The sequence below is a fragment of the Salvia hispanica genome, chromosome 4 (genome assembly GCF_023119035.1).
Source record: "Salvia hispanica cultivar TCC Black 2014 chromosome 4, UniMelb_Shisp_WGS_1.0, whole genome shotgun sequence".
Lineage (NCBI taxonomy): Eukaryota > Viridiplantae > Streptophyta > Magnoliopsida > Lamiales > Lamiaceae > Salvia > Salvia hispanica.
The window spans coordinates 23,657,450-23,678,610 of record NC_062968.1 but is presented as its reverse complement, the minus strand read 5'-3'; the positions used below and the strand labels follow the sequence as shown (position 1 = coordinate 23,678,610).

The window sequence follows — 21,161 nt, the reverse complement described above, 5'->3', positions numbered from 1 at the left end:
AAATAAATTGTTAAGGTTTGCCATGTATGGATGAGTATTAATGTGTAGTATATTATTGATTCAACTTGATCATAACTCATAAGCAGGTGAAAGAAGAAAAAGATGGATGATGGAGACATGACTATAGCAGATGGACTCTATTGATTCGTCATGTTCGTACTCCCTCTCGGCTTTGGAAATCTCTTCGCCTTGGTTGTCCTCTTCACCTTTGGATTTGCAATTATTTTACGTATATATTTACCGACTCTTCTTCATAGCAAGTCTCCTATTGCTCATATCTCAAAGATCATATGAATTTGAATTGTGAAAATTCTGAATAAAATTCATTGTTATACCAACAAAAGATATCAAAATAAACCAAATCTACTGCCTCTCATTTTTGTTCATAGAATTCCATCCCTAGATGTCAACCCTACCAAACATGAACTAAATTTATAGCAAGTCTTATCTCACAAGTTTAAACTAGTTATAGAGTGGGGTTAGATGGATAATCATGAGATACAATGTATTTTTGATACTATGGTGACAGAGTGAGCTTTTGAGAAAAAGGCAACCGAAAATGAGATAAGATTAGACATGAGCTTTAGTCGCAAGTAATCAAACAATTAAAGCAATCTAGTTGCAAATTCAAAGAGCAATGTGATTAAGCAATCTAGTTGGAATGCTTTTCAAGAAACTATCCCAACTTGATTCCTCTTTAGGTAGCCTCACGGATGAAATCATGTGCAGCTTCTTCATAATACTATAGTTCATTTCCTCATCCTTTAACAATCTAAATTCTGGCATCTTGAGATTTCTTAACACAGGGAGCTGACATAGCTCAGACGGCACATCAATCTCGAAAAATGGAGCAATCAAGGTTTGTAAATTCTTCAACCTTGATATTACTCTAGGTATATTTACACGTCTTCTAACAAATAATACATCTCTAGTATTATATAGAACTCCTCTGGCAACTAAGAAGCGTAAGTTGACAAAATCAAATATTTCAGTTGGGAACTCAGTGAACTCGACCTTAATGAAATACAATACCCTTAGCAATCTTGACGAGGAAAAGACACCAAATGGTAGCTGATTGTAGCTAGGATCAATGTACATAACAAATCGAGTAAGTGACATGATCAACACATTCCAATTTTGGCTGATGTGTCATTACTCACACGGCGTGGATTAGAGAATGTGACATTGGGACCATTCTTCACATGCAGAAACTTGTCTTCATCACATTTCCTGATGCATAGTTCCCTCAGCATATCATGCATGCTGTAGCTCTTTGGTTTTCCACTCTTTTTGTATTCTCTAACCATAAACAGATTTCTCTCTATTAGAGACTTTAACCAAGCTCTTCCTCCAAACTTCTTTCCTCATTTGATTTTACAAATCCTTATGCAATCCATAATTGTAGGAGTTTGGAGCCACTAATCTGAAGTCTTCAGGGAAAGCTCCCATGTATAAAAAACATGGTCTCAAGTGATTCGGCAAGTGGTTATAACTTAAAGTCAATATACTAGAGCATTGCCCATCTTATTCACCGATTGTTGCTATTACACTGTCACCAATTTTCTCCCAAACACCTTTTGATCTTTCCATCTTAGATAGTAGCCCTCCAATCACACTAATGGCTAGAGGAAGCCCCCAGCAATCGCCTGCAATCTTTTGACCAATCTCTTGCAATACAGGGGGGCAATCCTCTTCTCCAAACACAAGTTGGTGAAGTAGATTCCAACTTTCAGATTCGCTAAGTAGTTGCACTTGGTGTTGCGAACTCAAAGAGTATGCATAATTAGCCATCTAGTTTAGTGAATGAAGATTTACTATTAAGGAGCTTTTGAAGAGAAGTAGCTTTGTTGTAAAGGGATTGGAGTTGAGGGTTGTATTCATCAACAACCCATCGAGGTTGGTCAGGATCAAGGATTTCTTCAAGAATGGTGATGAGTGGCTGAAGATTGTAGGCCATTTTTTCTGATTTACACAAAGAAAGGAAAGCTTGTTTCAAATTGCAATCACACAACAAAAGGAAAAGATGATTGAATACAAAACAACTCAACTGAAATTAATGAGAGCCAGCAACTTGTGGACCTTGGTTGCACGGATTGATTGACTGAAACTTGACTTTGAGTGTCATGTTTGGTTGTCGGTCCATTTTCATGACAGATACTTTTACTGTTTGAACATTAAGCTGATTTCCTTCAAGAATGTTGATGGGGGGTTGAAGCTCTTCTCCAGCTCATTTCTATGATTGTTATTGACTTTAACTTTACTTGTATATGAGTGAAAATTATATAGTACTATTCATATGCAAAGAAGTCTGTTATCATCCAAATAATCAAAGATAACATTAATTTACCCACCCTAAAATTAACAATAATTAAACTCATAAATCGATTTGGAATAAAATTTGTATGATTTGATTCTGTGCAAGATAACAAACAGACACCTGACCTACTACAACCTTCAACATACCATCTGCATTTTATGCCAAAGCTTCAAGAAAAGGGGAACATCAAAACTGTGCACTAAGTCTACGCATTCAACCCGAGACAAGTGCATCGATACGTAGCCTCATTCAATCAGCCTCACCAAGACCATCACTCCCATCCCCTCTCTTGGATATTTGAGAATAATTAGAATTATGCTTTTTCTTCTGAGATGCAATTTCAGCATTTTTACGTAGGACTGCCCCGGGGGATGGATAAGGCCGCTGCTGGAAAAGAGGGCCCTGGAATTCGAAGTTTGCAGATTAGAGAAAGGTGGGGAGAGGCACACACACCAAGCACTGAAGATCAGAGAATGGTTCTGCTCTTTTGAACTGTGCTTGATCCGAATTCGTACAAGGAAAATTCATAATGGTAACAACATACCGTGGCAGTGGTATCTGCTGCTCTTGGCTGTACACCTTTGAGGCCTACAACCCTGTGGAAATAGTGACCATAAATTTGTTAAAAGTATTCACTGAGAAACCATTTTGAGGCTACTTTTCTGATCACAATAAGGTATCGTGAGTTTGCACTTGTTGATATAAGAAAGGTAACATACCAACCGCCACGAGGAGCATCCGAATATGAACTTGGATCCATGGGGTCCAGGTCATCTTCGTCATTGTGTGCACGCTTCTTGCTGTCCTTATAGCTTTTCCAAGACGGGGGTTTCGTATCAGACCTGTATCAGTCCCTCAGAATCATAACATTTTGACAGCAGACAATATCACATGAAATTCATAACCACTCTAACATGCAATTGGATATATGTCCAAAAATATCACATCAAATTCACTCAACAAAATAGACGGGGAAATATCACCTTTGTTGGGGTGGCTTCTTCTCCAAGTGCCCTTGATTTCCAACAATATTTGGTTGGTTATGGTTTTGAGAGATTGACAAGTATTGGCTCTGTGGAAGATTGTGAAGTCTGCAAGCAAGAATGTTAAATACCACATTAAATTTAGTATCACCATAATCAACATTATTACTTTTGAATGGTTTCAATGCAAGATTATTCAATAAGATAAACCATAAAATAATTTAGAAATTAAAGTACCGAGTGCAGTGATTGCAATAGCCCCAAGACTGCACCAGACCCACTCCCCAACCACCACATCCCAAGCACCTAGGAAAAGGGGAAGCCTTATCTTCCGAATTTCCACCCATTGCATTAGGGGAGACCATCATCTCATAATGCTGTGGAGCCGCCTGCTGCTGTGCTCCTGGATGTTCCCATTGTGACACATTGGTCTTCCTGTTATAATAATACTTTTGACCTGAGAATGTAAATAGTTAAATTGCTTGCTTATGACCTGTAAGTCTATAGCTCCAAATACAAAAGGTCCATCAGAAACCTGGATTTTACCAAAATGCAATAAGCAAAGGCTTATAAGAATGTACCTGTTATTTCGTCAAGTGCCTCTATCCAATCCTCGAGAAGAGATGAGGTTGCAAAGACAGCAGCAGGAGCCACTTCAATTGGTTTTTCCACTTCAATAGGTTTCTTCACTTCCATAGGTTTTTCCCACTGGCTTTTCCCTGAACTCGCATGGTGATAAAACACAGCACCATTTTCAGGGTCCCTAGCTTCAATCTATCACCGAATGCAAGAATATTGATGAGCGATGAATAATAGGATGAGGTACAAGCTTAGTTACGTTAAAAAGAGGCTGATTGTGATACAGAAACTGGAAGTCATACATTGTCTTCCAACTGATGAAATAGAATAAATAACAAAAGTAAAGGCAAAGAGTCCAGAAAGTTGATCCTATATTTTTCTCTCATGAAAAAGAGATTGAAAACCAAAGGGGATGTTATATGCACGGTCAATAAAAGAACTACCATTGCTTTTATGAATGCCTAAATCGACATACTTTTACTAGGAGAGAGCCAGATGCATAATTTAGCAAAAAATTATCCCATTGATAAAGAATCATACTCACCCATCCAGGGGGCAAATTTCCAGGTGCCGTTGCTTGAGTTGATTGAGCATCCGATCTCTAGAGTTCAAAATCCCAATCCAATATGAAGACATAATGAAAGAGACGTCGGTTAGTGGGTAAGAAAACTCAGATGAGACTCAGACTAACTCGAAAAACTCTCAACAAACATCAATAACAGATAGTGATATCAGATAATATAGGAATAGCAGAGGGCTTTTGTACACAAACATCATAATAACTTACATTTTCTGATTCTGACAGATATCCTATGTTTTTGTCATCTTTTAGGATACCTCTTGCTCTCAACTTTCTCTTAAGATATTCAGGTAAATCTTTAGAAGCTGAATTCTGTCCAGACTCCCCATTAAGCTCGGCATTCTTTTGGCTTTTTTCTAATGATGCAGATCAACTGATCAAGTCATGTCACCCATTCTAGCGAAAGCCACTTTTTGAGGGAAACATTCTTACCATTGTGTACCGGAGCACCATAATAAGCACCTCCACCAGGCACACCATACCCATTCCCTATTTCCAGATTGCCTGACATGAAGTTAAAATAGAACATTAATCATTAGGACAACCATATGAGAGAACTATAATTCTGACTTTGGTCATTCGTGTTGTCGATAATTTAAGTTAAAGAGGCTTAGAGGAATAATGAATCTTAAGGCTTCTAATTTGTGCAACCTTACTAAGTTGTAACATCTTCAATTCTCCACTATGAATAGCAATTCCAATCAACACCACAAATATAATCTACGATATAATTAAATTAGATTTACTAGGACATAATCAATTATAAGTTGTCAGTCATCCATACCATAAGTTTAGAAGAGCAATAGTGACAATATATAACAGTATTATAAGTAATGGTCCTTCACCAGAAGTCTAGTGGAGCAAAACTTGTAGAGATTTCATAATGTTAAATCTTGTTGATCCCTTCATTTCATTAGTAATAGAATTTTCTTCTTGTAATTACAAGAAAAAATTTACTATGGATTGAACTAAAGGATGATATGTTCCTGTCTCTTGCTTATTTAGAACAGCAAAGAGCATCTCAAATAGTTATTAACAAACTAAAATCCTTGTGATCCTAAAGGAACATGAAAATAAACCCCATATAGAGGATCTTTAGACAGTTTTATGATAGCTTCATATTGTACACCAAAACACTTGAGAGGTAGAAAGTATTTCATGGCAGCAATTTAACCTTCCTCCACGGAGGTGGGCTTGCCCCGTTTAGAGGCCATTTCTGTTCGATGTGTTGAGGTCATTTGCAGAAGATGCTCCTGTTTGATTGGGAAAACATCCAATTTATTACTGGAGATAATTGAAAAACAGAAAGATGTCACAACTCGCAAAAGAGAATAAGATAAATTTTATTAAGAATAATGGCAATATCAAGGCACCTTTAGAGCATTTGGGTCATGGCGTCCAGACAAAATATCCTTATTATCCTCCAAATGTTCACTTGCATTATTTGACCCTCTGTGTAGTGTGTTGACACATATACAGATGCAAAAGAACCCATGATTAGTTTTGATGTCATACAGTTAAAGATCGGGTTAGATCAAACCTCTGGCTCTGAAAGATCCTTTGAGTGGCTATTTCCTGAAATGATAAAGAAACATCGCATACAGATGAGCACCGAGGCATAAAGATGAACCTTATACAGTGAAGCAAAACTAAAGACCAATTACTTGCTCATGCAGCACAGCCGTCTGAGCAGCAGCTTCAATATTACTAAATCTTTCATATTGCAGACCGGAACTGCCGGTATGCTCACGAGTCTGCACGATTGCTTCTTCACCAGCATCCACTTTGGACGCCTCTGAAAGGCCAAGAGGGAAAAGGCTGCTTCTTGAATTGGAACCTGGCATCGATGCCGTGTTATCAAACGATGAGCGCGGCAGAGATTGTACTCCTGGAGGAAGCGGCTCATCGGACTGGTCACCCATGAGCTGAGAAATCAAATAAAGTAAATCAAAATATACACAATTGAAACAACTAATTATGATATAAACAGCACAAACTCTGCATTACAGATACTCAAAACATTATTCTTATTCCCCAATTAAAGTGGCCACTACTTCTACAAATTCATCCAGAATAAAATAAGATAAGCATATCTATACTACTAAAAGGGAGAGTTGATTAGAACCGATATTATTGGACAAATGAAACTGTGGCTTCTCAAACAGGATAAAACACCTATACATACACACAAGGAGGTGGTACATATTCCAAAAAGATTTGTAATTTACAAGACATCAAAAAAGGCTGTCAATCTGGATTTATGAAAAAGATCTTCCACGCCAACTTTCAATTTGACGAGATTCATGAGGTGAGGAACAACAAATTACTACTATTATTTAAAATTTGAATTCAAAATTCCTAAATGAAGCCATATTTTTCTATAAATACCGAGCAAGATCTTCAAAATTCCATTAACGAAATGTCAATTTCCTCTCATTTTCATTTCGAGAGAAGTTCTTCAAGTGCAGAGAATCCACCTTCTCCGCGGCTGAAGGGAGATGCAGAGACGCTGCTGTGCAGGAGTGGTGACGTCGGCGGCGGTGGCTGTGCCGGATGGTTAACGGCGAGAGAGGCGTTAATGGGGAGAGACGATGAGAGAGAGTGAGAATTCAGTTAGGGTTTCATAAAATAGGGCTATTGGGAGTAACTAGTGTTAACACCTGTGTATATGCTATGCACAGGATAAAAGATTTTTATATAACGAAGATATAATATTTTAAAATAAAGAATATAGAGTAAATAAGTATAAAAATATATTTACAAATAAAAACTAATTAAAATAAGTAATATTATAAACAACAATAAAAAATTATTTGTACAATGGTACTTCTCTCAACCCACTCTCAATGAAACATTTCACATTTAAGCAGATAATTGTATACTTTTTTAATATTTGATATGAGTGCAGTACAAAATAAAAGAAATAACAAAAGAGGAGATGTGTGGATGAAATAGAATAAGATATACAAATAAAGAAAAATGTAATACTACTATTTACAAAAAAAAAAATAAGCAAACTATTTGAACAAAAAAATAGCTCACCAATTTCGATTAACAAAATCAATTCAATTATAACTATGTGTATTTCTAATAATTTAAATATAAATATATTTATAAATTATATATCTTGAATATAAATATATATACGTATTTATAAGTAATTTCAACAAATTTAATTAAACTAATATATTATATATAAAATTGTATATTACTATACACAACAACAATTAATGTTATGCAACATTGTTCTTTTATTGATAATAATATTAATTTAGTTTCACTTTACATCATTATTTATTGGTGTTTCATATTTACTTGGTTTAGCCATATTTGAATTCAATATGAACATATTTCAAACCCCTCTCCCTCGTAACTCTCAGGTATCGGGCTTGTCGGTGTTCAAGTCAAGCCGCCACTGCCGTCGGCTCTCCTTTCCTTCTCTTTATTTGGTTACCGCCGCTGTCGGTCCTCCTGCACCGCCGCCGGCGAAGTAACCCATCCTGCACAGCAGCGTCGCCACCGCTTCATCTTCATTTTCAGCATCTCTTTCGTCGCCTCACCCGCCAGTTGTCACCGGAGCCGTCGTCGGATTCCACACCTGTTGTGCTGCAATCGCAAAATCAGAAAATCAGTCCACAAAATATCATATAATTAGTCCTCGTCATCCATCGGTGGAGGCTTGGAGCTGTCGCTGATTGCAATAAAAAAATCAGATAATTAGTCCACTAAAATGCAAATTTAATTAATGGTGTAGGTATATATAAATGTTTAATCTTATTTGAGAAGTCAATATTGCTCAATAGGAGCTGCTTTTTTTCTATCAAGTGATTGGCATTTTTCAAAATGACCTTTTGGTAAACAAAATAGCTTCATATTTTTCCTAAAAAGGGCAAAAATATCTTTTCAATAAACTCTTGAGATTAGTAAGATAAGATAAGATTCATTTGTTAATTTTGCTAGTATAGATATAACGGAATTGTATTTCCTATATGTAACGAAAGATTATTCAATTCTTGATAATTAACAAAAATAAAACAGCATTTAAACAAAATAACCCCATCAATTCAATAAATCATAAATCAATTCAATTAATCACGGAGCAATACTATGCAGGATTATGTTATAAATTACTCTTGGAAATTTTATAAAGTTCAAATAGCTTTCACTTATTGTCTTTGATTATTTTTAGTGATGTTGAAAACTAAAAATATAGTACCCTTCCGTCTCATAATAGAATTAAGAAAATAATATCATTATATATGATACACTTCACAAAAAGGAAAATGTATTATAAAGATGATTAATAATTTTACTATACAAATAATTATACATATTTATATTCATTACAATAATTTAATTATACCACAATAAATTTGATTTACAAACCAATAAGTATTTCTTACATTGACTCAACTATTTTGGCACAACCCGAAAGAAATAAAAATTGTTAGTTAGTATAGTTTGCTAACATGAATTTATTTGAAAATTTATTATAATCAAAATAAAAAGTAATAATAATAACATTTAAAATTTAGGGTTTGGTATTCTAGTTTTTATTTTTAATTTTAATATATTAGTTTTTATTTACTTCAACTTACTTGAAGTATTATAAAAGGCAGTAGTAATTTATTAGAATAATTTCTTAAATATCAACTTTCTTTAAATCTCATTCTAAAAATTTATTACTACTCCATAACTTTGTAGAGTTAATAATAAATATTAATTATTTTTTAATATTATAATATACTAATATCCATATATATATATACGATCATTGATGATTTAAAATATAGTATAAGATCATTGATGATTTAAAATTTGACAAATGTATTAATTTATGACGATATACTAATATTTATGGTACTAAAGAAGTCGTAACCGTATTTTCATTAATTAAATATCTTTTTTCCAAACCTGTTTTTTCTATTTATTGATGACATGAGTATTTCTCAATATATATACGTATGTGTCATGTGACTAAAGTCGTAATCTAAATACCAAATATTATTAGTACTATACATAAATTACTCCATTTTTAATTAACCCTAATCTTCAAATCTACAGAGGTGCCGTCGTCATTTCCCTCTCTCCCTGCTAGGGGTGTTGAAACGGGTAGCGGGTATTGGGTACCCGCACACCCGACCCGATACCCGTCGGGTATTGGGTACCCGCTACCCGATGGAAACGGGTAACGGGTCGGGATCGGGTAATCATATTTTGGATTTTGCGGATATCGGGTATACCCGATACCCGCTCGGGATACCCGATAATCCCGAAAATTACCCAATTAGTTTGATATTTTGTAATTTTCAATATTAATAGTATAATTTTTAAATTATCTCGGTCACTGACTCACATTCAACATATAACTTTTTTTTGTCTTTTTTCCTCTATTAAGAATAAATCGTGTTTTTCAACATACAATTACCAATATTATATACTACTATACATTAGCATAAGTATTTTATTAATGTATACAGTAGCATATGCTACACACACATATTCAATATATATACAGTAGCCTATATAGATACTTATTAAATTATAAAATTTCAATGTTTAATAATTTGTGGATTTATTTTATGTGTTTTTAGGATGCATAAAAATACTTAATCATGGATGGCGATCAACAATTTTGGAATATACAAATAATAAAAAAATGATTTACAAAAAAAATCGGGTCGGGTCGGGTACCCGCCGTGTCGGGTGCGGGATACCCGAGTCGGGTATCGGGTATACCCGACACAATGCGGGGCGGGTATCGGGACAACAATTTCGGCTGAAATCGGGTGCGGGTACCCGACTCGTCGGGTGCGGGTACCCGCGAGTACCCGTTTCGACACCCCTACTCCCTGCTCTGTTTCTCTCGTCTACGCCACCGCTCCCTCCGCCCTACTTCCTGCTCGCCAAGCCTCTCCACCGCTGTGCATCCCTAGTTCTACCGCCTGCTTCAGCTATCCCACCAACCTCGGGCAGCCGCCGCCGCCGCCCACACCGGCAGTTCTCTCGCTCAGCCGCCTCCCGCCTCCCACTGCTTCTCTTTACCTCCTTCGTCTCCTTTTCTTCTTCTCGCCATTATCTCAGATCTCTCTCGCGCCCCTAAAATGCAGATTTTGTTTACACTAAAATGCAAATTTAATTAATGTTGTGGGTATATATAAATGTGTAATCTTATTTGAGAAGCCACTGCATTGCTCAATAGGACCTGCCTTTTTTTATCCAATGGTTGCCATTTTTTAAAATAACCAAAAGGATAAATAAAACAGCTTCATATTTTCCCTCCAAAAAGGACAAAAATGTCTTTTCAATAAACTGGCACTTTAGATTAGTAAGATTGAGATCTAATTTGAGTTGTAAGAGCATCCATAATGGTAATAGGCCAACCATTCTCTCTCCCTGCCACGTCAGCAGCACTAAAAATTCACCTGCCACATCAGATTTAGGTCAGCCATAGGCCAGCCGCAATAAAAATAATTCAAAAACAACTATATTTTACGGAATAAAATTTACGATTAAATTACGGAATAAAATATACGGAAAATTCATTCATTTTATTAAAAAAAAAAAGGTACATAGATTAAAAAAAATACATGATTTTTTTTTCGTGGCGGGCGGTCTTCCGCATTCTAATTTGTATTTTGTATAATATATATTTTATTTAGTTAAATTATTTTTAATTGAATAATTTGAGTTTTAAATTGGGTGTCATGACTATAATATTATGCTTGAAAAATTTGGTTTTTATTTTACTACTACTATTTTTAAAATTTTATATAATATGTTTTTTTATTTGACTACTACTATTTATTTGTTTAAATAGTTTGCTTTTTTTTTCTTTTGTAAATAGTAGTATTACATTTTTCTTTATTTGTATGTTTTATTTTATTTCATCCACATATCTACTCTTTTGTTATTTAAAGTATTTTATTTTATACTACTACAATCATATCAAATATTAAAATACTCCTAGTATATAATCAGCTGCTAAAATATGAAATGTTTCATTGAGAGTAGGTTGAGAGAAGTACAAATATTTTTTTTTCTGTTGTTTATAATATTTTTAATTGTTTATAGTATTAGAAATATTTATTTTAATTAGCTCTTATCTGTAAATATATTTTTATACTTATTTATTCTATATTCTTTATTTTAAGTTAATACTCCCTCCGTCCCAGAAAGATTGTCCTAGTTCATTTTTTGCACTCGTTTTGCAAAAATAATAATAAATAGGTAAAGTTGAAAGAGAGTAAAATAAGAGAAAGAATAATGTAGGTAAGATTATTCTCTATATTATTCTCTCTTTTACTTTACTCTCTCTCTACTTTAACTATTTATTATATTTTTTGCAAAACGGGTGTGAAAACGGAAATGAGACAATCTTTCTGGGACGGAGGGAGTATATCTTTATTATTAAAAAATCTTTTGCCATGTGCTAGACTAGGGGTGGGTCGATACGATATATCGTATCGAAAACGTTGTATCGTGTATCGTATCGAAAATATCGATATGAAAGAATTTCATATCGTTATCGTATCGAAAGTTTCGATATATCGAACTTTCGATATAAAAAAAAATTCATATCGTTATCGTATCGATATTTCGATATATCGTACCGAAATTCGATATATCGTTAAATATCGATATATATCGAAAATAAAATATCGATATATATCGAAAATATCGATATATCGAAATTTTTTGATATATATCGTATTTTCGATATAAAACGATATATCGCGATATAAGGAAATTCATATCGTTATCGTATCGAAAACTTACGATACGATATCGTATCGTATCGAAAATTACGATATATCGAATATTCGATAATTTTTCGATATTTTTCAATACGATACGAGCGATATATCATTTTTTCGATATTTTTCCCTAGCCCTATGCTAGACACTAGTCGTAACAAAAGCAGCATTCATGAAATTACCTACTACTATAATAGAAGATCAACATACAAACCCGATAAAATTTTTATTAAGATTGGAGTACTAAATTAGACTAAATAAAAGCATGGACTTTTCATTTTACCTTTTATTTTACTCCGTACTTGCAAAATCACTACATGAGACCCCGCAATTAAATTTAAATCAAAATTGTTACCACTATATGATAAAAATAAAGTATGAACCATTATTTACTTAAAGTGTTCAATTTCCTAGATAAAATAATACTAAGATATATAATTAGCTATGACTAATTATTTTATGATTATTCATTTCCGATTGAGTTCGTGAGATTGAATCTCATAGACCAAAAACAATATATATTTAATTCAAAATACAATCTTGCAAATCGAACACCCCCTATGTTTATATCGATAATACCTTGTTTTGTTCCCGTGGAGATACTATATATGATTGATATTTGATTTTAATGAATATGAAATCAAGTCTTAAATAATTTATTTTACTTAAAATTTCCCCTTCCCTTTGCATTTCTTTCTACATAATGTACGTATAGAGTAAGTGGTAAGACACAAAGTTGCGTTGCATCAGACCTTACACTTGAAGAATTAAACGAATAAGATTAAACAGAAATGAAGTTGTCAATCCCTTCACCAGTATCACCTATGACCTTGAAAGAAGCATTAAAAATTCCACTTATAAAGCAAGTCTTAACTCCACTATAGGAGTGGATCTAGATGTATAGTCATGAGATATAATGTAGTCTTGAGATTGTGGTGACGGATCGAGTATTGAGAAAAAGATAACTGACCATGAGAAAAGATTAGAATTTTGAGCCTCTTATAAAAACTGTACTAAAGAAATCAATTCGGATAAAGTAATCAAGCAATCAAAACAATCTAGTTTCAAATTCAAAGTGCAAAGTTATGAAGTAATCAAGAAATTCATAAAACCAGTGAAGCTCCGGAGATGTGATGTATTAATTTCATGATGAAGCTCAAAGTCGATATTCAAGAAATCGAATGCATCAACATCTCCACATACACATCATAGTAGTGTTAAGAACAACACAATTAGATGATCAAAGACATAAATAAAGAAAGTTGAAGACACAACAAGTAGCCTAGATAACAAGTCAAAAGTGTTGGGAAGTTGGCCTCATCAGCTTGCAAGAAAATAGTGAGTTGTGGCGTGCTGGCTCGTTCCATAGTCTCTCCTGCCCTCCATCTGAGGATAAAAAGCTTGTAGCATCCGACTCCTTACACTTGAACATTTTACGAAGAAGGAAAAAATGTACTTATAAATAAGATATTAATCATAAATAAGATACTTAATCCCCACATGTTGCTGAAACCGCATTGCATTCATAATACTATTCAAGTTGCAGAAATGGTTACCTTTTGGAAGTGCAATCAATGGATACTCAGTTTGAGATCGTAGTTGCCATTTTCATATTCCTCCTCCATAATCCTTTTTGCTGATGCCACTAGGGATTCGGTGCAATCATGTAAATCGATTAGTTGGAGCGTTGGGATTTCTCCAATGCTGCTAGGGATTTCCTTTAGCTTCCGGCAGAAAAGAATATAGAGGTGGCGGAGTCTAGGGAAGTTGGTCTCATCAGCTATCCAACGCACAACATCCAAAGATCGAAGAGATAGAATCTGCAGTGAACAGAACACATCTCCATCTGCTAACTCCCACTCATCTTCACGTATCTCCTCCTCGCTTTTAAACTTGCAACCAGCTATCTTGAGCACTTCCAGCTTGTGTAAGGCACACAGAGTCCTCAACACTCCTGAATTTGTTACACACCCATCCAGTACTAGTTTTCTGATATTACGAGGAAATATTACTTTGGAACGACAATCCGAACTGTCAGGACTGTCTATGGTGAAACCTTTGCATCTTAATATTTCGAGTTTGTGAAGATGGCTGAAATCAGATGTAGTGGATTTCATTCGGTGGCGACCATTAATTGCCAATTTTTTTATATTTGGAATGCTTTTGAGGAAAGCATCCAAATTAGTTGCCTCTTCAGCTACACCCACAACTGAAATCATTTGCAGCTTCTTCATAACACTATAGTTCATTTCCTCATCTTTTAACAACTCAAATCCAAACACATTGACATTTCTTAACTCAGAGAGCTGCAATAGCTCAGATGGTACATCAAACTCGCAACGAGGAGCAATCAAGGTTTGTAAATTTCTCAATCTTGATATTCCTCTAGGTATTTTTACACGGCTATGTGTAAAATACCTTGAAATGAGGGTGACAACTAGGCCGACAACTAAGAAGCGTAAATTGACGAATTCGAATATTTCAGTTGGGAACTCAGTGAACTTGACATTAATGAGATACAACACCCTTAGCAATCTTGACACGGAAAAGACACCAAATGGTAGCTGATTGCGGCGATTATGAATCCATATAAAAGATCGAGTAAGTGACATGGACTCTATTAGAGCGTTAGCATTGACCTTTCCATTTGATGAGTCAAATCTGATGCGGCGTGTATTAGAGAATGTGACATTGGGACCACTCGTCACATAAAAAAGCTTGTCTTCAGCACATTTCAGAATGCATAGATCCCTCAACATATCATGCATGCTGTAGCTCTTTGGTTTTCCATTCTTTTTGTATTTTCTAACCAAAAATAGATTCCTCTCTATTAAATACTTTAGCCAATCCTCGGCCTCTTCCTCCAAACTTCTTTCCCCATTTGATTTTACAAATCCTTCAGCAACCCACAATTGTACGAGTGTGGAGCCACTAATCTCGAAGTCTTCAGGGAAAGCTCCCATGTACAAAAAACATGGTTTCAAGTGATTCGGCAAGTGGTTATAACTTAAAGACAATATACTAGAGCATTGCTCGTCTGATCTAGAAATTGCTGTTATTACATTGTCCCCAATTTTCTCCCAAACATCTTTTGTTCTTTCCATCTTAGATAGCATCCCTCCAATCACACTGATGGCTAGAGGAAGCCCACTGCAATCGCTGGCTATCTTTTGACCAATTTCATCCAATTCGGGAGCGCAATTTTCTTCTCCAAACACAAGTCGGTGTAGCAGATTCCAACTTTCTAACCTGCTTAGCAATTGCACCCGATGATGCGAACTCAAAGAGTCTGCATAGTTTGCCACATCGGATTCCCTAGTAGTTATCACAATGCGACTCCCATTGTTGTTATTTGGGAAGTACATCCTTATCTCATCCCAGAATTTTGTGCTCCATATGTCATCTAATACAATCAAGTACTTCCTACCGTACAATCTTCTATATAACATATCTTTTAAATCATCACTATGTTCATCACATTCTTGTCCAATTATGCAACTAAGGAGGCTTTTGAGAATTTGTGGCATATTGTAATCTTGTGAGATTGTGGCCCAAGAACGATATGCAAAGTTATCAACAATCAAAAGATCTTCATAAAGCTTTCGAGCAAGAGTGGTTTTACCTACTCCGCCCATACCAACGATGGGGACGATCTCCAGCTTCTTCTGCATCCCGGTCAGCCTATCCTTGAGCTGCATCAGATCTTCATCAATTCCAACCACAACACTCTTGGAACTTGACGAACTGCTAGACTGCATCGTATTATCTTCCATCTCCACGAGCTTCACTTGTTCCATAGAAGAATCAAGTTCTGGAAGCTTCTTCTTATCCTCCATTTCCATGGGCTTCAACACTTTATCCACAGTAGAATCAAGTTTCTTATCCTCCGTCTCCATGAGCTTCTCGGCTTGCTCCATAACAGAATCAAGATCTTGTGCTACTTGCTGCAGACCTGGTGTTGAAAGAGTGAATCTCACACAATTAGATCCAGAGAGCACTTGATCAACCATGTGGGATTCAAGGATGTCTTCAGCTTGATGTGCTGCTTCTCTGATTTGACTCTCCAAACTACTATCTATTTTGGTGAGTGAAGATTTACTATCAAGGAGTTTTTGAAGAGAAGTAGCTTTGTCAAGGAGGGAATGGAGTTGAGGATTGTTTTCATCGACAATCCATCGTGGTTGGTGAGGATCAAGTATTCCTTCAAGAATGGTGATGAGGGGTTGAAGATTGTAAGCCATTTTTTCAGATCTAGGAAAACAAAGGAAGAATGCAGCAGCTAAGTTGATCTTCAAATGACATTAGGGACAGCCAGCTCATTGTGGACCCTGGGCTATTAATTCTGTCTCCTACCTTCAATGAACTTAAAAATGACTTATACTAGTAATATCGGTGAGCGACAATTACATGAGTAGTTGCTATATTAATATGCAAGGAATAAAATTAGTGTGATTTGATTGGGCACAGAAGAGAAGAAAATGGTTCTGCTCTTTGGAATTGTAGTTGATCCGAGTTCGTATAAGGAAAATTCGTAATGGAAACAACATACCGCGGCAGTGGTATCTGCTGCTCTTGGCTGTACTCCCTTGAGGCCTACAGCCCTGTGGAAATGGTGAACATACATTTCTTAATAGTATTCACTTAGAAACCATTTCATTTTGAGGCCACTTTTCTGAACACAATAAGGTAGTGTAAGTTTGCCCTTGTTGATATAAGAAACATAACATACCATTGCTTTTGTGAATGGCTAATAGACTTGTTGGTGTAGGCTGTAATGTATGCAAAAATTATCTCATGGATAAAGAATCATACTCACCCATCAAGGGGGCTTATTATGAATTGAGTTGATTGAGCATCCGATCTCTAGAGTTGGAAATCCCAGTCCAATATGAAGGAGCCACTAGTCAGTGGGTAGAAAAAAAATGTAAGGCACAACCTAGCTAGGATTCTTCACTTAAAAGATCAAAGTGTTTTAAAAAATTGGTCTCTCTCTGTATCCATCAATTTCTTGCATTGTGGTGGGAGCATATGCACACTCTTTGCTTATTGATGTGGATGCATGGCCAACTAATTGCAAAATCACTAATGTTTTTACTATTTATGGTTTACACAAAAGAGTAGATTTAATGGCCTATTTTGTGATTTGAATATTACTTTCTTTGCTAGAGATTTTTATATGATTAGGAAGGTTTCCTTCTTTATTTTCCATCAGTAGTAGTGTCTTTGGGAAAGAAGAGTAGACACACTTTTCATGGTGTATGTTAATGTACAACAAGATTTGTGTGACACTCCCATCCATCATAGACGAATAATATAGATACTTCCATCACTTGTCATCATTGAATTTCCTAGACGTTGTTGTATGGAATATACAACGCCTAGGAAAAATGAATATGTTTGTTGATCGGATTAACATATATTTTAAGATACAAACGTTAATCATTTGTAATTTTGATTCGATCTCAACATCTTTTAAAATAGAATTTTGACCAGTTGCTTTTCACTATAAAATAAAATATGACTTCACACTAATTTTAGTATTTTCCCTATAGTCTTTATGAAATATTATAGATAATGTGCTCCATTCATTTTCAGCCTAAAAAGATTTACTACCAAAAATCCTAATAACTAATCTCTCTTTCTCATAAATTGCTATAAAGGAGAAAAAAAGAACAAATTTTGTGCCACAACCTAATAATCCAATCCACAGCATATAACAAGAGAACTCATTCATAAAAAAAGTCTCTGACTTTGAGGAATTTCATTAAGTAACAATACATAGTATATCACCTAAAAAATAGATGAAATTACACTTAAAATATTACATATGTATGGATCCTTAACTCCCCCCTCTCTGTCACACAATGGAGCTAAAAACAACCCATTTTTGGGTTCAATTTACTGAAAAAAAAAACTAATCTTGCAACTCCTCATATCTTAGAATCAAACCAATGATCTCAATAGCTAGTCTTGAAAGGCTTATAAACCTTGAGATCAGAAACAACTCCAGCAACTGAGCCAGCAGCAGCAGCAATAGATATGATCAAACAAGCCCCACTCAACATCTGCAAACAGATCCATCTTGAGCTCCACTTAGGAATCTTGTGGCTACTGATATACATCTCGACCGGGAAGAAGACCGTGAGGGGCCAGAACCCCAACGCCCCGAGTAACCCCACGACGTCATTGAAGAACGGCATGATCATGGAGATCACGGTCGTTGTCACCACGAACACGGTCCTCCACACAAGCCTGAACAGGTTGAGCTTGAAGGGGCTCTTTAGGCCTGGGACTGGGACCGGGATCTCCTTGTTTATGACGGAGAACGTGTTCTCTGGGAGGTGTTCTTGTGCGAATTTCTCAACGAAGGCAAATAAGGGCTGGCAGAAGACCTGGTAGGCACCAACGAGGTGGATGATTATGGCTGCGTTGGCGATGTCCAGGAGCCAGAAGGGGTTGTAGAATCCGAAGCCGGTGAGGAGGTTGCCCGGGGACATGTCACCGAAGGCTGCGTAGCCGAAGCAGCCGCAGAGCATGTAGAAGATGGTGGTGACAGATACACTTATCATGGAGGCCTTCTTCATTGTCTTGTACTCAGATGGTGGGGATTTGATTGTGTCCTGTCATGAATAAACAATGTTTTGTAAGATTATTACATGATAGTAGTATGATTTAAGTAATAAAAGAGGTTTCTTTTTCAAGAAATGTACCTGAATTTCAATGAGAATCATTGAGTAAGAATAGGCAAAAGCCATTGCTCCAAGTGCTTGGAAGCTTCTCCAAACCTTCTCCATTTCTGTGACTTCACCAATGCTCACTCCTGTGAGGCTTCCTCTGATTTGCCCATTTTCTAGAAACACACATAACAAACACTTTAGAATCAAGAATCAAGAATCAAGAATTGGAGATGGAAATTAGTATACATACCAGCAACTTTGGAGATTCCAAGGCCTAAGCCAATGAGGGAGTAAGTGAAGGACATGACAGCAGCAACAATAGAGAGCCACCAAATCTCATCAAAATTGGGGATTTGTGAGAGAATCACTTGCAACACACCAAATGCAATCATGTAAGAATTGCTAGAGACTTCGCAAGGATCTTCATGCCCTTTTGTGTGGAAGCAATTTGACCTCTCAATAGCCCTATTCCACATTCCAAATATTTCAACAAACACATCCAAACACTAACATATCCAATAATCTCAAACACACATACACAAAACTTACATCATGCTTATAGAAGCAGCGATGGTGTAGCCAATAGAAGTCCCAAAGAGATTCAAGTACTGAACTGCCCCACATAGCTTAACATGCACCCCACCTGAAAATCCAACACAAAATTACTCCCAAACTCACATTTTTAGCCAAAATTACCACATTTCCACAAATTTTCCAAACATTTCAAGAACACAAACCTAGGTTGGACCTAACAGCATCCATGTAAGTATAGTTCCTCTTGCCGGTGTCGGGGTCGCCGGAGCGGTAGCATGAGGCGAGAAGGGTGGAAGCGTAGTATGTGACAAAGGAGAACATGAAGAGCATTGCGGGGCCCGCAATCCATCCCAATTGAGCAGTGGCCCAAGCCAGAGACAGAACTCCCGATCCGATCACGGCGGTTATGACGTGTGAAGTAGCCGTGAAAAGGGTTCCTATACATATATATGCCAACAAAAGTTAGCCATTGAGGAAAAAATCGACAGAGACGGCACAAAAATTGAATCTTTTTTGGAGGGAAGTGAGAAAAGATACTATAAAAATTGAATCTTTTTAGGAGGGAATTCAGAAATGATAAGTACTTATATAAAAGTTGAATTTTTTTATGAGGGAAATAAGAAATGATATAAAAATTGAATCTTTTTATGAGGGAAGTGAGAAATGATATAAAAATTGAATCTTTTTACGAGGGAAGTGAGAAATGACTATAAAAATTGAATCTTTTTTATGAGGTCTTTGTTTGTGGGATTACCAGTTCGCTTGGGGCGGCCATCGTCGTCGTAGAGCTTGGTGGCGCCGCCGTGGGGGACGTCGATTGAGATGTCGAAGATTTGGTTGTTATGGTGGTATAATTCCCCCATTTTCGTGTGGTTTGGGAAACAGCACGAAAGAGGAATGGGATTATGAAGTGTGTGAAGACAATGTTTCGAGTTTTCCGAGAATTCTGTAAGAACAGAAGTCAACTATCACAGTCTTTTTCTTTCTTGTAGCAATTGAAGATGAAGGTATTGATTGTTGATGAATCTGGCATTGTGTTGGTTGGTATTTATAGGAGAAAATGTTGGTCGAAACGCGTGTGTGGACATTCTTGAGAGAGAGATTGGGTGATGTGGCACAGTGGAGCACATTGGCTGAGGATTCATTGTAATCAATTAGTATCTCATTATGGCACAAATGTTTAAAAGTTGGCATCTTTAATTCTATGTGAAAAATTAAATTATGGGGAAAATTGAATTAAATTCTTAAATTGTCTCTTTCGTTACAACCAGATTCTTCATTTAATATGACCAATTTCTTAACAGTACTAGTATTAGTTGGAAAAAATTAAAAAACTTGTTACTTGAATTTAGTGACTACTTAGTATAAATGGTGAATTTGCAGCTCGTCACAAACATTACTGATTCTTAAAAATGGTGAGCGTTTGGAGCTCTCGTGAAAAATAATTCCTCAATTAACAATGCAAACTAAGTTTTAATTTAGGAGTAAAGCAAAAAAAGTAAAAGTAATACTCCGTATCTAGTTAAAAGCAATTAGAAGATATACGTAGTTGGCAAAAGTTTTCGTATTAATTATATTCATAAATGCTCGTTTACTATGCATGGAAAAGTCCGAAATATAGTACATAGTGGTACTACATTTTTATACCCAAATAAGGCGTTTGCTAGAAAAAAAAAACAAAGTTCGTTTATAAAATTGTAGATATACGTAGTTGGTAAAAGTTCTTTTATTCTT

The 21,161-nt window shown here is 35.8% G+C and overlaps 3 protein-coding genes across 4 annotated transcripts; all 3 read right to left on the bottom strand.

Moving 5' to 3' along the window:
* Window positions 1-2,368: 2,368 nt before the first annotated feature.
* LOC125223193 lies at window positions 2,369-7,094 on the bottom strand. Of its 2 annotated transcripts, none has more exons than XM_048126214.1 (14): window positions 6,848-7,094; window positions 6,124-6,384; window positions 6,000-6,034; window positions 5,833-5,911; window positions 5,634-5,712; window positions 4,892-4,963; window positions 4,667-4,815; window positions 4,424-4,480; window positions 3,882-4,074; window positions 3,538-3,757; window positions 3,301-3,408; window positions 3,037-3,159; window positions 2,862-2,913; window positions 2,369-2,719 (listed from the first exon to the last, which is right to left on the bottom strand). In XM_048126214.1, the coding sequence occupies exons 2-14, from the start codon at window positions 6,379-6,381 to the stop codon at window positions 2,567-2,569; spliced, it is 1,578 nt and encodes a 525-aa protein (XP_047982171.1). In that variant the 5' UTR covers window positions 6,382-6,384; window positions 6,848-7,094; the 3' UTR covers window positions 2,369-2,566. The 2 variants fall into 2 exon arrangements, with proteins under 2 accessions (XP_047982171.1, XP_047982172.1); XM_048126215.1 differs by having other exon boundaries at window positions 6,937-7,091.
* Window positions 7,095-13,302: 6,208 nt separating this feature from the next.
* On the bottom strand, window positions 13,303-16,532 carry LOC125218334 (putative late blight resistance protein homolog R1B-16). The gene is made up of 2 exons (XM_048119985.1): window positions 13,773-16,532; window positions 13,303-13,639 (listed from the first exon to the last, which is right to left on the bottom strand). Exon 1 carries the CDS (start codon window positions 16,455-16,457, stop codon window positions 13,788-13,790), a length of 2,670 nt encoding a protein of 889 aa, XP_047975942.1. The 5' UTR covers window positions 16,458-16,532; the 3' UTR covers window positions 13,303-13,639; window positions 13,773-13,787.
* A 1,413-nt stretch (window positions 16,533-17,945) lies between these two features.
* Window positions 17,946-20,432, bottom strand: LOC125217981 (amino acid permease 3-like). The gene is made up of 6 exons (XM_048119566.1): window positions 20,182-20,432; window positions 19,631-19,864; window positions 19,443-19,536; window positions 19,144-19,358; window positions 18,927-19,066; window positions 17,946-18,836 (listed from the first exon to the last, which is right to left on the bottom strand). Exons 1-6 carry the CDS (start codon window positions 20,288-20,290, stop codon window positions 18,174-18,176), a joined length of 1,455 nt encoding a protein of 484 aa, XP_047975523.1. The 5' UTR covers window positions 20,291-20,432; the 3' UTR covers window positions 17,946-18,173.
* Window positions 20,433-21,161: the final 729 nt, after the last annotated feature.